The sequence below is a fragment of the Aythya fuligula genome, chromosome 16, assembly GCF_009819795.1.
Source record: "Aythya fuligula isolate bAytFul2 chromosome 16, bAytFul2.pri, whole genome shotgun sequence".
Lineage (NCBI taxonomy): Eukaryota > Metazoa > Chordata > Aves > Anseriformes > Anatidae > Aythya > Aythya fuligula.
The window spans coordinates 12,679,732-12,692,930 of NC_045574.1; the positions used below are offsets into that span (position 1 = coordinate 12,679,732).

At 52.1% G+C, this 13,199-nt stretch overlaps 1 protein-coding gene across 1 annotated transcript in view; it reads right to left on the reverse strand.

Moving 5' to 3' along the window:
* LAMA5 (laminin subunit alpha 5) overlaps positions 1-13,199 on the reverse strand; it is an 83,782-nt gene that overhangs the window by 20,858 nt on the left and 49,725 nt on the right. The window contains exons 16-31 of the mRNA XM_032198536.1: positions 11,804-11,941; positions 11,578-11,630; positions 11,285-11,384; positions 10,741-10,793; positions 10,240-10,345; positions 9,421-9,520; positions 8,992-9,148; positions 7,170-7,308; positions 4,220-4,362; positions 4,012-4,118; positions 3,337-3,490; positions 2,684-2,844; positions 2,006-2,114; positions 1,379-1,476; positions 682-883; positions 132-258 (exon numbers count right to left, since the gene is read on the reverse strand). Of these exons, the coding sequence (XP_032054427.1) occupies positions 132-258; positions 682-883; positions 1,379-1,476; positions 2,006-2,114; positions 2,684-2,844; positions 3,337-3,490; positions 4,012-4,118; positions 4,220-4,362; positions 7,170-7,308; positions 8,992-9,148; positions 9,421-9,520; positions 10,240-10,345; positions 10,741-10,793; positions 11,285-11,384; positions 11,578-11,630; positions 11,804-11,941 (1,947 nt within the window). The remainder of the gene's footprint in view (positions 1-131; positions 259-681; positions 884-1,378; positions 1,477-2,005; positions 2,115-2,683; positions 2,845-3,336; positions 3,491-4,011; positions 4,119-4,219; positions 4,363-7,169; positions 7,309-8,991; positions 9,149-9,420; positions 9,521-10,239; positions 10,346-10,740; positions 10,794-11,284; positions 11,385-11,577; positions 11,631-11,803; positions 11,942-13,199) is intronic.

Consider the following 13,199-nt stretch of genomic DNA (forward strand, 5'->3'; position numbering starts at 1 on the left):
AGAGCTGAGTCAATCTTCATGCTTACATTCCTCAGAGAACCCAGTTATTCTCTAGCAAGAAAACTTTCTGGGGCCCCTCTTATAGAGCTGCTGCCTATCAATAGCTTTCCCCATGGCTCTGTTCATCTCACCTTGCCAGATGCGCCCCCCGTTGATTAACACTTCCACAGGGAAGGTGGGGTGGTTGGGCTGGTAGTAGTGCAGGATGAAGGCGTAGCGTCCCAGGTTCTGAATCCGGCTGTTGAACACAACAGCATCCTGGCCCCAAACACGAGAACAGAGAGACAATAAATAAATAAATAAAATTAAATCTGATGCCCGCACTTACGCCTGCTTGTTTTTCATTTATTATTGCACAGACTTGTGCTCCTACTGCGCAACTGTCAGGTAACAGTCAGACATTTGGTGAATCAGCCTCCCTTTCCTCCTCACTCCCCTTTCTAACAGTACCACCTGCACAACTGGGAGTCCAAAAAAACAAGCAGGGCAGGAGGGAGGTAAGACAGGAGAGCCCACAGGAATTACAGGTTCAGGGACAAGTTTAAAGTCCTGATTAAATTCTGAAAAGACTAACTGCTAAATTGTTAAAGCTACCGAATAAAGAATGAAAACTGTTCCATGCCCCAGCTGTCCAGTGTTACAGCACCACCACAAAAGCCCACCCCATGCTCATGCTGCTACCTGGGGCCGTTGCAGGAGGATGAGTTTTGCAGCGGGGTCCACAGCTGTGGGAGGCCGAGGTGCAGGCTCTAACGGGACCCCGGCTGGAACCACGTGGACTGCCTGAGCCAGGGGAACATCAGAGGCAATGGGCAGAGCCTGCCCCCCCTCCAAAATGATTGACTGGGAGAGCTTCATAAACCTTGAGGGAATGCAGGAACTGCTGTAAAAGAAGAAGATGGGATGTTAGGAGAGAGGCTTTGGCAATCCTGGCAGGATAAGCACACCCTATAACACCTTTAGGATTATGAAGGACAGCTGCTGAGGGAGAGCTTTCTACTGGGACCTAAGGCTCTGGGACACAGGTTCAGCAGGAAGGACAGAAATCTTGCAAAGGCTAATCCCTCTGCAATTATTTATTCAGAGCAGTGTTAAGAATTTGGATACATTGAGTGTCCCTTGTTGTATATGAGCAAGCACAGGAAAGCCTGTTCATGACGACAGCTGAGGATCTGCCCCAGGAGGCAACGTGGAGTTTAGGGAAAGGAGCAGCTGCTTGACTTCCAGTCCTTACTCCATCACTGCCTGCTTGGTGGCCATGGGTGAGGAGCTTCACTGCAGCCTCCTACACCAGAGATTTCTTTCTCCAGTGGTAAGAATTTAAGAGGGCTTTTGAGAACAGCCACATTCACACTAAAATCCCGAGGGATTCTGTTACCTGTTGGATGAGAACGTGCCATGGACGCTGATGCAATGCACCTTTGGCTCGACAAACTCCATGGTGAACTGAGCAGCGGGTACGAGGTACACCTTGTGCTGTAGGGCATGAGAAGGAGAGACGCTTGGTTACACAACAGCCTTTGCCACCGTGACTCCACAGCAGCTTTGGAGTCCACATCAGCATACTGAACACCCCCCTCGTCAGACACGTTGGCTAATGCACAGCAGGCTGCACCCCTGCTTACCGCCCCTCCTTCCCTGGTACAAGCCCTAAGGTGTTTAGGAGCTCCATGTATTTATGGAGATTCTTCTATTATGGCTTCTTCTATCCTCCGCTAAGCAACCACGAATGCCTCCAGGTAAAATGGGAAGAGGCACTGCCACATTGCTCAGAGCTTCCTCTGCAAAGGGCAGCTTCTTCTGACCATCTTCTCCCAAACCCACATCTCATGATCTATTTCACAACACTGCTGAGCACACTCTCCACCTTGGACTGCTCATGACTTGGATGGAGATCTAGTATCCAGCCCAGTTAGGAGCAGAAAGCCCTTCCATGGACTAGGTGCTGCTCCTGCCTCTCCTCCTTGCAACCTGCAAACAGAGCTGCCCTCGCAGGAAGCCTTACCAGGAAGAAGTCAGCCAGATCAGCGATGAACCGAATTGTGGCCTCCGAGGTAAGTTCAAAAGTTGCCAAGCGGCTCTGGGAATCTACAGCAATCCCTCGACAAAGGAAACTGGGAGACAAACACAGATTTTGAGGCCAGCCTTGAGCAGGGTCACGATTTATTTCTTGTCTTGCCAGCTATATGTCCTGAAGGCATTTATACAAAGTCCCTGTAAATCTTTTTTGATGCCTTTTCTGGCAAGTCATAAGAGTGAAGTTTCCCAAGGACAGCCCAGACATTTGTTTCCTATTGCAAAGGTTGCAGTCTGAAATCAGACACTTCTATTGTAAGGGACAGGGTTTGACCTGCACCATCAGCTCCAATAAACCGGCTGTAGGCTGTTCCCTAAATCAGGGCCCCTAACAACGTACCCAGCTGTAAAGGGGAGCAATACATCTCTTGGCAGAGGTACTACAGGACTACACTGGCACAGGTGTACCGGGGTACCATGTAGTTCCCAGGGACAGCCAGTCACTAAAACTGTGTCCAGCTAGGCTGAGTTTGGAGGTACACAGCTTAGATACACAAAGCTGCAGCATTCTTTGTTTATGTGATAAAGCAGAAAAAGCTCGACTGAGGGAGTCTGTCCTCACCACATCACAGGAAGATCGAAACCTTTGTCTCAGAGCTGCCCATACCTGTAGACACACGGGTAGAAGGTGAAGGTGCCCTGCTGCATGGCCAGGTGTGGCGAGCTGACAGCAACACCGACTGTCTGCAAAGCGTTGGTGTTGGCGTACTCCACCAGCAGCACGTATTGTCCGGGCTGAGCAATAGGCAGCGACAACTGGACTTCCACCTGGAGGACAGAGAGACAATTGAAGGGGGGTCTCCCGTCCCACGCCCCATAGCGAGTGCATGCAGGATGTCTGTGCTGCAAACCAGCCTCCTCTGCACAGCCCATGCACAAGCTGGAGTTTGCACCTCTCATGGGAGGAGATGTGTCACAGCACTCATTTGTGGTATTTCAAGTGATCCTGATTCCAAAGGTGTTCAAAGCTTTACTCCTCAAATCGATCTCCCCCTGTCCCCATGGAGCAGTTACTGCTCAGTGAATCAGGACAGGATAACCCATATTCAAAGGCACGTGCTGCTTGTTTGCTCAGAGAGATTTGTTCCAGATTTACACCTTGAGGTTTGTCTTTCTGTGTTCTTTGGGCTGCAGAGTATCATCACTCTGCTACCTGCAAGCTGTAGTCTCTCAGAGAACACTCTGGGGGTACAAGGAGAGACTGAGGGGACGAAGTGACCACAGTACTTGTGCAAGGAGTGGAACAGAAGTGCTACTCACATCGTTGCCACTGCACGTCGCCATCCAGGGGTGGAAAAGCGTGAGCTGCTCCGTGGGACACGCTCTGGGTAAGCGGTTATCCAGCCTGCACACCGCGTCCACCCCGGACACAGCAGGGAAGCCGTCCACAGACAGGTACTTATACAAGAGGCAGCTAAAAGCATTGAGAAAGAATTTGGGAAGTACTGCTGTTAGATCAAAGTTGTAAGAGTCAAGAGCACCCGTGTGACAAGATCCCAGCAAGGTCTGAAGAAGGCTTTAGTTCAACATGAGGGCTCCAGCACCCAAAGGAGCACCTCGGGGCGGTGTGGAGCAAGACAGCATGTATTATAGGACCACCAAGGGCAGTAACAACAAAAAGCTTCTCCCCTTGCAATGTTTATACTGATGATCACTGCAACTAGCGGAGGGGACAACTAATGTCCAGAATCCAAGCAGCCTTCCTGCCAACATGGACAGAGAGGTCCTGGGCACTGGGAACACATTCCAGCATAGCAAAGGGGCTATGGTCTTATCAATCATGGCAAGATGTTATCAACCATGGCAAGTACTCCACAAAGCAGTTTTACTGCATTCAGACCCTCGCAGAACGTGGACTGTGTGTATTTCTTGACCTCATGCCAAGAGGAGCTAGAGAATAGATCTCACACAGCACAAAGACGTGGGGACTCTTACTTCTGGGTAGCTTGTTCTGGGGCTGGCTGGTATGTACACGGCTCCGTGACCTTTAGCTGCAGGATTGGAGCTTCATAGTATGAGCTGGGCAGCAAAACCAGGTAGTCCTAGGAGGAGAAATAGGAGAGTTAGTTCTATTTGGGACACCTGCCCCCGGGGAGCTGCTGAAGCTCCCCGTGGTGGACGGAGTGCAGGGACTGGTCCTTACCAGCAGCACACCCTCTGCTTCAACAACCAGAGACCAGGTGTTGGGGTTGAGTACGAATGGCTCCCCAAAGCTGTTCTGGGGGACGGTGACAAAGGCTGGCTCTGTGCTGGGTGCAAAGACAATCTGCTTGGTCTGCTCTGTACCTGGAGTGGGAGGGACAAGAGGCTGTGAAGGCATCGGGGAGGAGATGGGAAGCCTGGGGCTGCAAATCAGAGGTTATGCTGAGGGGAGCGGCTCTGTAATGCAGCAGGGAGTCCTGGGCTCCTGCTCTTTTGGTGCTGCTGTAGCAGAGGCACCACAACCCCACACCAACCCGTAACAGAGGCATCCACTCTAAATCTACTCATTAGCTTAATGGGAGAAAAAAAATGATCTCTGCAATCCTTAGTGAGAATCCACGGCTCTCACAGTGTGCTCTGCCTCCCTGGACTGCAAAGCACAGAGTACTGCATCCCAAAGAGCAGTTTGGCTGCTAGAGAAGGAAGTCCTCTGTGAAGAGTTTATTCTGAGACAGACAAAAAGAATTGCCCAGGTACACTTTTCCTTAGGGGTATTCTCCCCCCAGCTCCATGGGCAAGATACCTGCCTTCTGGCAAACTCTCAGCCCCTCAGTCTGTGCTCCTTTCTTGCCAGCAATAAATACTCTGTGACTGAGATTTAGACATTGATTTTAACTGACAGGACAAAAGAGATTTTAGTCCTGATCCTGCTGCAGTTGAACAGCTCCATGGCTCAGCTGACACATTTCTCTAACCTTTGAATTCGTTAACTTTGGATGCAAAAACGAAAACAGCACCTAGGAGCAGACTGCCTGCCTGTTTACAGTCTCAGGAGGGTTTTGAAGCACACGATTAAGAAGGATTCACTGACTGTGGCTGCCAGGGGAGCAGATGAGATGAAGAAGTGGAGAATGTCACACTGACAACCCTAGTATGGTACACGGGCATCAAGGCATAGTGCAGAGGGTCAGAAGCTATAGCAAGGACTTGTGCTGCTGCTGGGGTAAGGCAGTCTCTTCTCCTGTGTGCTAGGTCTGCAACACGCCTGGCACCAGCTGAGGCCAAGCCCTCAATTTCTCAGATGGGAAGCAAAGGTGAGGACGCAAAGAACGAAGACATTTCCCTCAACAGGCAACGGGGCAGATTTCCTGAGCAGCTGCAGTGTGACATCCCTTTGACTGGATGCACAACTCAAACTGAGAGGGGTTGTGGAGGCGGGGCAGGACAAATTGGTCAGTAGATTATATACCTGGAAAAGGCTTCCCTGTTTGCAAGCCACATCTTCTCACTTATCTTCTTCACGCAGGGAGAGAGAGAATGGTTCAATCTGTCCTTTCAGTTTCTTTCCAAGTCACTTGTCCTTTGCCATCAGAAGCCCATTCTACCCAGGCAGTGTTTCTGGAGCCAGTTTGGCCTACCAAGGAAGCTGCCCCCCTAGATATCATTGCTGCTGTATTGGTCAGGCAGTTTGCCTTCAACACTACAAAAATCAAGTGTTGCCTTTGAGCAAAGAGGGAAACCCATCATAAGGCAAATGAGCTCTGCTGCTGGATAGAAAAGATTAAATACTTCCAGACCTTTGGTCAGATCCTGAAGCATGAGTGTGGCTCATGCTTCTCTGGGCTTTCTGCTGTGTAGTATGGCTATAAAAATAAACAGCTTTTTTTTTTTTTTCCCTCAAAAAAAGGTAGAAAAATAATACCTTGGCATTTCAAACCTTGCATATGATATCAAAGGCAAAACATCTTCTATGTCAATTTAAGACAGACGACAGAACTTCACACTGATACATTAGTTAGCTGATTCAACAGCCTTGTACAGCAGGACAATGTCAACGCAGAGTTGTTAGAGTGGTAAAAATAATCAGCCAGCTGAGTCCTAAGGCACTTGCATGGCTTCAGCTCTGTCCCCGTGCAATCTTGCTCACACTGATTCCCAGAATAATCGATTCCGAGGTCTCTAGGCTTGTTCAGCCATCTTTTGGTGTCTCGTCTTCCCCTCCAGCAGCTCATGCCTTGGCAAGAAACTAACTACCTGAGTGCATTGCCTTTATAACACACGCAATTCCAAGTCACTTCCAAAGCTTGCACTCTACAAAGCCAGCAGCCTGGCTTGAGAGAAGCACAAGGCAAGGACAGGCCTGCCACATGAGGGCATCTCTGAAATAAAACCATGCCCAGCAGCCAAAGTTTGGATCCAACTCCCAGCATTTGGCCCAGCATTTGGAAACTCAGCTCAGTTCTGCCTGGGGCACTGAGGCGATTCTGACCCTTGCTGGAGAGACTGCACCTAGCTGTACAGCAGCCTTACCCAACAACAGCCTGGCTGACAACAGTCCTCAATGCACAGCCCCAGGACTGGGACCAGCCTGCCACTGCTTTGTTAAATAAGGGGGGCTGCAGGCTGAAATCAGCCTGAATTGGAAAGGCAGGACTAATGGGATAAAGCCGTATGGAAGTGTCTTCTGGAAAGGATGATGCAGAAGGTTGCCTGGGATGGGGAGGAGGTGGCGATGGTGCAGGGGAGCAGGGCAGTCTGGGATCCTTACCTCTCCTTCGTGGCTGATAAGCTGTAATTTTGCCATACACAGTGGCCCCTCCTGAATTAATATACCTCAGGATGACATGGAACAGATAGAGCTCTGCCTCCTTCACGTCTACAGTGACTCTGATTTTATTCTGCAAAAAGCAAAAAAGCACATGGGGCACACGTCACTGGGAGGCCAGCTCCTGGCCGCTCACCCACGCTGCGGGAGAGCCTGACCCGCCTGCCTGCCTGCCTGCCTGCCTGCCTCGCTTCCCCCTCCCTTGCTACCCCAGGGCACAGCACTGGCCGGCCGTCTGGGATGGGGACGCTTGGGATGGGCACACCTGGGACAGGAGAAGGGGCGGAGGAGTAGTGTCGCAGTGTGGGATGCTCTGAGTTAGGCTAGAAGCGAAAAATGCACTTACAGTTGTCACAAACATTAAACTTTCCTTCCTCAACGACCGAGACCCTCCCTTCCACACTGGCGGGCCCCCGGCTGACGTAGCGGAAGACGAGGCGGAAGAGGTCGGGGGAAGTCACATTGAGGGTCACCACTACCTTGGGCTGGTGGAGAGAGAAAGGGGAGAGAAGCAGAGCACACCTTCAATTACCTCCACCGCCGACAGCCACCAGCCTAAGCGCAGCCGCTCGGCTCACTGCTCCCAAAGCGACATGCTACAGCGCAAGGAGAAGACAAGCACATCGGCCCTGCCTCGCCACGCTGTCCCTTCCAGGGCCACCCACGGAGGGAACAAACTGCTTTCAGGAGTTGGGTGGAGAGGCTCCAACCCCACAGGGAAGATTCTCTGGCACAGCGGGGTCATTCGGCTATCCTGGGGCACGCGCCGTGCCAGAGGAGAGGTTTTAAGAAGTTGTTTTTCTTATCTGTGTGTTGCTTCTGGGCTTTGTGACATAACCAGCTGGCAGGGACCAAACACTGAAGCTCCTGTGCTTACAGGTCTCTGCCCAGATGCCTACAGAGAAGGCTACAAATGGAGCTGGTGCCTCATCCCCAGAAACCCGCAGCGCTACGAACTAGTGGTGCCAAGGGAACGTGCCACTGAGGGACGTGTCAGCCCTCCGCCTGTCTGGACACTGTTTGGGAAGGTACCAGCTAAGTAGATGCTTCATCCTACTCGTTTTAAAGAGATCTAAGCACCTGCTTAAATACCCTTCTGCCTAAAGAGCGAAGCAGGGGGTATGGCTGGGGACACTCCCTGAAGCTCCAGTGACACACCTTCTCCCCATTGGAGAGCAAACTGGAAGGACCTTGCAAAGAGCAAACTACAGGAGAGACCTGCCAGCAGAAAGCCATGAGCTTGACCTTCTGCCAAGGCCTATTTCTATCTCATTGCCAACGCTGGATGTAAAACAAAGCCACGAGCTTGAGCATGAGCTTCATACTTAAACCTTAATGCTAGGGTTTTCTCAAGGCAGCCTACAGCAGTTTGTTGCCTAGCTCTTATGTACAAATTCAACGGGAAATGGCTCATATTTTTGTCCCCTCTGTTATTTCACTTAAGCATGTAAAAAGCCAAGAAAACTGAAAGTAAATGCACCAGAATAAGGAACATCTTACATGGGACAAGACTGTCAGAGAATCACTGCCCTGCACCCCATCCCCAAACACGCACACAGGTGATGCTTCTGCAGGTGCCATGCAGAAGAAGAATCCACCCAAGGAAAAAAAAAATAAAAGAAGGGTCAACAGATGAAATAGCTTCATCTGTGGGGCTCAGACAACTCCCGGTTAGTGTAAACCATCATTATGGCAAACCATCTATCAGCAAGAGCAGAGGCAGACCAGTAACAAGAGATCCAAGCCAGACATGGCAGCAAAGAGGGATCTAATTTATTTTTGGAAAAGGGAGAGAAGGTTATGCAGAGAGATGCAGGAAAGAGCAGAGTCAGATGAAATAGCCACAAGGAAACCCAGATACAGTGTTTACAGACATCCCTGTAAGTAATCACCAAGCTACCACCGTTATCTAACCGGATTAGGATGTCAGGGGACTCCCAATTTAGGATCTTTCCCCTCATCAGTCTATGCTGTCCCTAGCACTACAGGAAATATCTGCACAAACAGGCTATATATATTCCCTGTGCTGTTTATGTTGGCTGTCATGTGACTTTGGGGGTTTGAGAAGCACTTGGGGTAAAAGATGTGTGCCAAAAGCACATCAGCTCTCCATACCAGCCACATCCTCCGCAGTGGGAGCTGGGCTGGGCCAGAGGCAGCAGGCGTACCTGGATGGAGGACATCTGGGCGTATCCTCGCCAGCTGAACCCCTCAAACTCCAGGGGGTTGTAGCCGAAGCGCACGGCCCGGCCGGCTGGCGTGGTCCCTTCCTCCAGCTCAAATTTCAGGTGGTGAAGGTCAGGGAAATAATGGTCCCGGGCAGGTCTGCGGAAGAGAAGGAGCACCGTTACCTAGTTATCTGGAAGGAAAGGCTCCTGACCCGCTCACCAACGTTCCCTTGAGCCTTTTGAGGTGTTAGATGTTAGTGACGGACCCTTCTGCATGCCACCCCTGCGGGCAGGAGGACAGCTCTGCCATGCACGCGGCTGATGTGGCAGCAGCCCGGAGGGTCAGGTCCCCATCCCAGTGGTGGCAGAGGCCACCAGCCCCGAGACAGCGAACGAGAGGCCGGGCACCCTGAGGTGCTAGCAGCTTACTGAGCGCAGGTGGGGCCGCGTGTGCTCTGACGGCAGCGACAGGCTCCGCTCCGCTCCTCGCAGGATGGCCCCAGGGACCCGCCAACGTCGCAGCGGCAGCCTGTGGGCAGGAAGCGCCTGTTTACATTCCCCCCGTGCTAACGAGCTCCTGGTCCCTAATCAAAGGCGCGCCCCAGCGGGTGGGGAGGCTGGGGCCACTATTTTTATTCCATTGTATCCGTTTTCATATTGGCCCCGGCCCCACTTGGACCAGCTCCTCTTCCACCTCAGCGCCGAGCTATTTCCAGACGGCTGCGGGAGTAACAAGGTCTGCAAACCCTCACGGCCGGGTGCCGCAGCCCTGCCGCCAGCAGCAGCCTCGCTCCCTCTTCCCAGCCCTTCCGGGACCGTGTGGGGCCAGCCGACAGCGGCCGGATCTCCTCCTTCCTCTCTTCCCATGGGCACCATGGAGAGCAGCCAACCCCACGTCCACCTGCTCCCGGCAGGAGGAAGATGGGGTGCAGCTGCAAGGACGCGAGCGATGGTTTCAGCACACCAGTTTCTGAGGCAAGCAGCACCCAGAGGTGCCTTCCTGGCCTTTTGTTCCCCAGCGTGATGGACATTTGTCCTTTGTCCACTAGCATCTACCCAGTTGGGTCTCCAGGTACACAGCAAGATCCAACACCTGCTCTGGACCATGGTTTGTTCAAAAGCAGGAGGTGGGACATGCCCTGCTCCTTTCCTCCGAGGCCACCAGTCAAGGGGTATGTGCAGACACATGTTTTAGGGCCAGCTTTTGTGCCCTCCCCCCTTCACCTGACACACCAGAAGGGGACTCACCTTGGCAGCCAAAGTAATTTGCATTCTCCATGCTGAAGTAGCCGTCCTTGCACGTTGAGCAGAACTGGCCACAGGTGTTTGGTTTGCAGAAACACTGCCCGTCGCCCTAGGAGAGAGCAGGCAGAAAGAAGAGCTTGTTCCCTCCCGCTGCTCATCATGGCTGAGCCATCCCTCAGCTATTTGGGTCCTCGTCTGGGATACTGGAGGAGCATTTTGAGTTTCATGCTTCCTGTGCGTGGGTGGGCCAGATAAGTGCAATTACCCAAAAATGCAGGCAAACAAAAAACCAGGCATCCTGGGCCAGACACAGAAATATTTAGGTGCCTAATTTATGACAGGTCTTAATCCTATGTTCTCATGCAAGCACAGATTGTGGTGCAACCTTTGAGAGCTCAGCGTCAGGACAGGCTTCTCCAGCAGCAGCTGCTGGAGACAGAGCCGAAATGTTCCCAGCACAGCACAGACTGGGAGGTGCCCAGAGGCAGAGAGGAGCAAACTCACCTGCTGGCACTCTGCGATTCCACTGATGGTGCCCTTGGTATCACACTTGCAGCCTGGAGAGGGGGAGATGAACAAGAAAGCCAAGAAAAGCAATCAGCACCTGAGGAGAAGCCTGATGGGTGACAGTCCCCAGCACATCAGAGGACACCGACTAGGACAAGAGGAGCTGGGAACTGGGCGAGCAGGGGGTAGCGCTGCACAAGGGCTCACTTGTCATTTTGGGGCAGTTACTGTTGCAGACACAGCTGTGGAAGACACTCAACTTTTCTGCACAGCAGGCCATGAAAACCTAAGTGTGCAATGTCTGCAGGGAGGGCTGAGAGTGGCACAACTCACTGCACGAGCCCTGCGTTCTGTACCAAGCAGAAAGATTTGGGCTCTGACCTCTCCCCCTCCCCAGACAACTCTACCTTTGACCTGTGTCTCACTGGGAAAAAGGAAGGAAAGGTATCACATCTATCCAGCAGTGATGATCCCCACAGGCTTAGGTGTGGGTCTTGCACCATTACAGCACGGAAGGGGCTTTTTGAGGCCATTTCCTTACTCGTGCAGCCGTAGGGATTCTCCGGGGTCAGGTTCCAGTACAAGGGCTTGCATCTGTCACAAGCTGGGCCTTCAACGTATGCCCGACATGCACAGGAGCCCTGCAGAAAGGGAGGAGGAGAAAGGAGCAGGTGAGAACTCGCAGTACAGTGGCTGGGCGTGGTGTCTGCTACCCTTGAGTGGACAATGGCTGTTTTGAGCACTGTGCTTAAGGAAGGATTCATCCCAAAGTGAGAAAAAGGGGATCAAGCGAAAAAATGACCCGAGCTGCTGGCAGGTTCGTTTGGTACTCACCGGAGCCAGTGAGGGATCTGCAGTCACCAACCCCGCAGGGTTACAGGAGCCCACTAGAAAAGAGAGGCACAAGGAGGGATTGATAAAGAGACAGCTCACACCCCGGCTGTTCCTCGAGGTGGTTATTTCTTCCTGACGCAGCTGCTGGGGAGCAACATGCCCATTTACCAGCACCACATCATGTCCCAGAGCAGAATCCCTGCCCCAGGGAGGAGAAGGGGGCTACCTTCACAGTGTGGAAATCCATAGGCGCCCGGCACGCAGCTATCGCAGCGCAGTCCCGTCACTTTGGGCCGGCAGCTGCACTGCCCTGTTTCCTGGTCACACGTGCTGTGCAGAGAGCCCTCCCTGGAGCACTGACAAGCTGCAAAAGAGGAGAAAGCAACTGCTGGGCCTGCAGGGCACAAAGGCTCCTGCCTTCAAGGCTTCCCACCAGCAGCCTCTTTTGTCTGCCTGACCTTCACCCAAGCAGTCAAAAGCACAGGTTATAAATAACAGACTCGTTCTTTGATTTAGTTAAAAAAAAAAAAGGTAAGAAAAACAATGCTTTTCACATTTTTATCACAGCCTTTCATCTATAGTGAGGTGTTATTTCGGTGCTGGGAGGAGTTCTGGTTAAAGAAAAGAGGATTGCATGATCTCACCCCCAAAAGGTCAGCAACCAGTGAAAGATCAGACCCTACAGAAGCCTAGGCTCCTAAGAGCAGCGTTCAGCCATCAGTGTCTGCCCTGGGGCTGTTGAGGACAGGCAGCAGGTCTGCAGCACCAGACACAGCCGTGGCACTGCCAGCAGCTGAGGGCAAGGCAGGGCAGTGGCTCTGCAGCTTCCTGTATAACCCAACCTGCCTGCTGCGAGTGCACGGAGAGATCCTGCGGCCCTATCGCATGAAAGGTCAGCAAGCTGTCGGGCAGCTCTTGGGAGCTCCTCAAATCCCTGCTCTGATGCCAAGGGGGGAGGTTTTAAGCTGACGCCTTGGACTGGCACAGCAAAACACTGTTAATTAAGCTACAGATTTAAAAACAAACAAACAAAAACATGTTCTTCTCCTCTTTCCTTGCCATGACTCCTCTACAGCTCTGCTATCTGGATATTGCTGTAGGATATTAAAAAAAAAAAAGACTACTGAATTCCTGCGAGACCATTTCATCCATGTCTCCAGCCTCTTCAAAGGCATACTGCCGGCATCAGCATTTGCTAGGAGCGCTCTGCCAGCTGGCCGTGGCTCAGGCATCCACATTTAGTATGGTGCAAGAGGGTGATGATGCTCTTTTGTTGCTTCAGGGAAACTGTATCACAGATTATTTTTTAATGAGCAGTAAATTCTTGCCGGGAGACATAAGAGTACATCTGGCTTCCAGCCGGCCTGCCGACGGGGAGGGATAGAGGACACTGCCCAGAGCTGCAGAAGGCTATCCAGAATTCCTGGGGCTGCAGGCACCTGCCACAGGCATCGCTCAGCCCTGGCACCAGCAGGAATGATGCAGCACCCAGGGAATCTGCTGTGAGGCTCTCACCATGCCACCTTGAATTTGAGGCTGACTTGAAACCCCAAATCCTGATCTGCATTGTTCAGCCTGTTGTGCAACTGTACTCCAGCTGGTTTCAGCACAGTTGCTGTGCA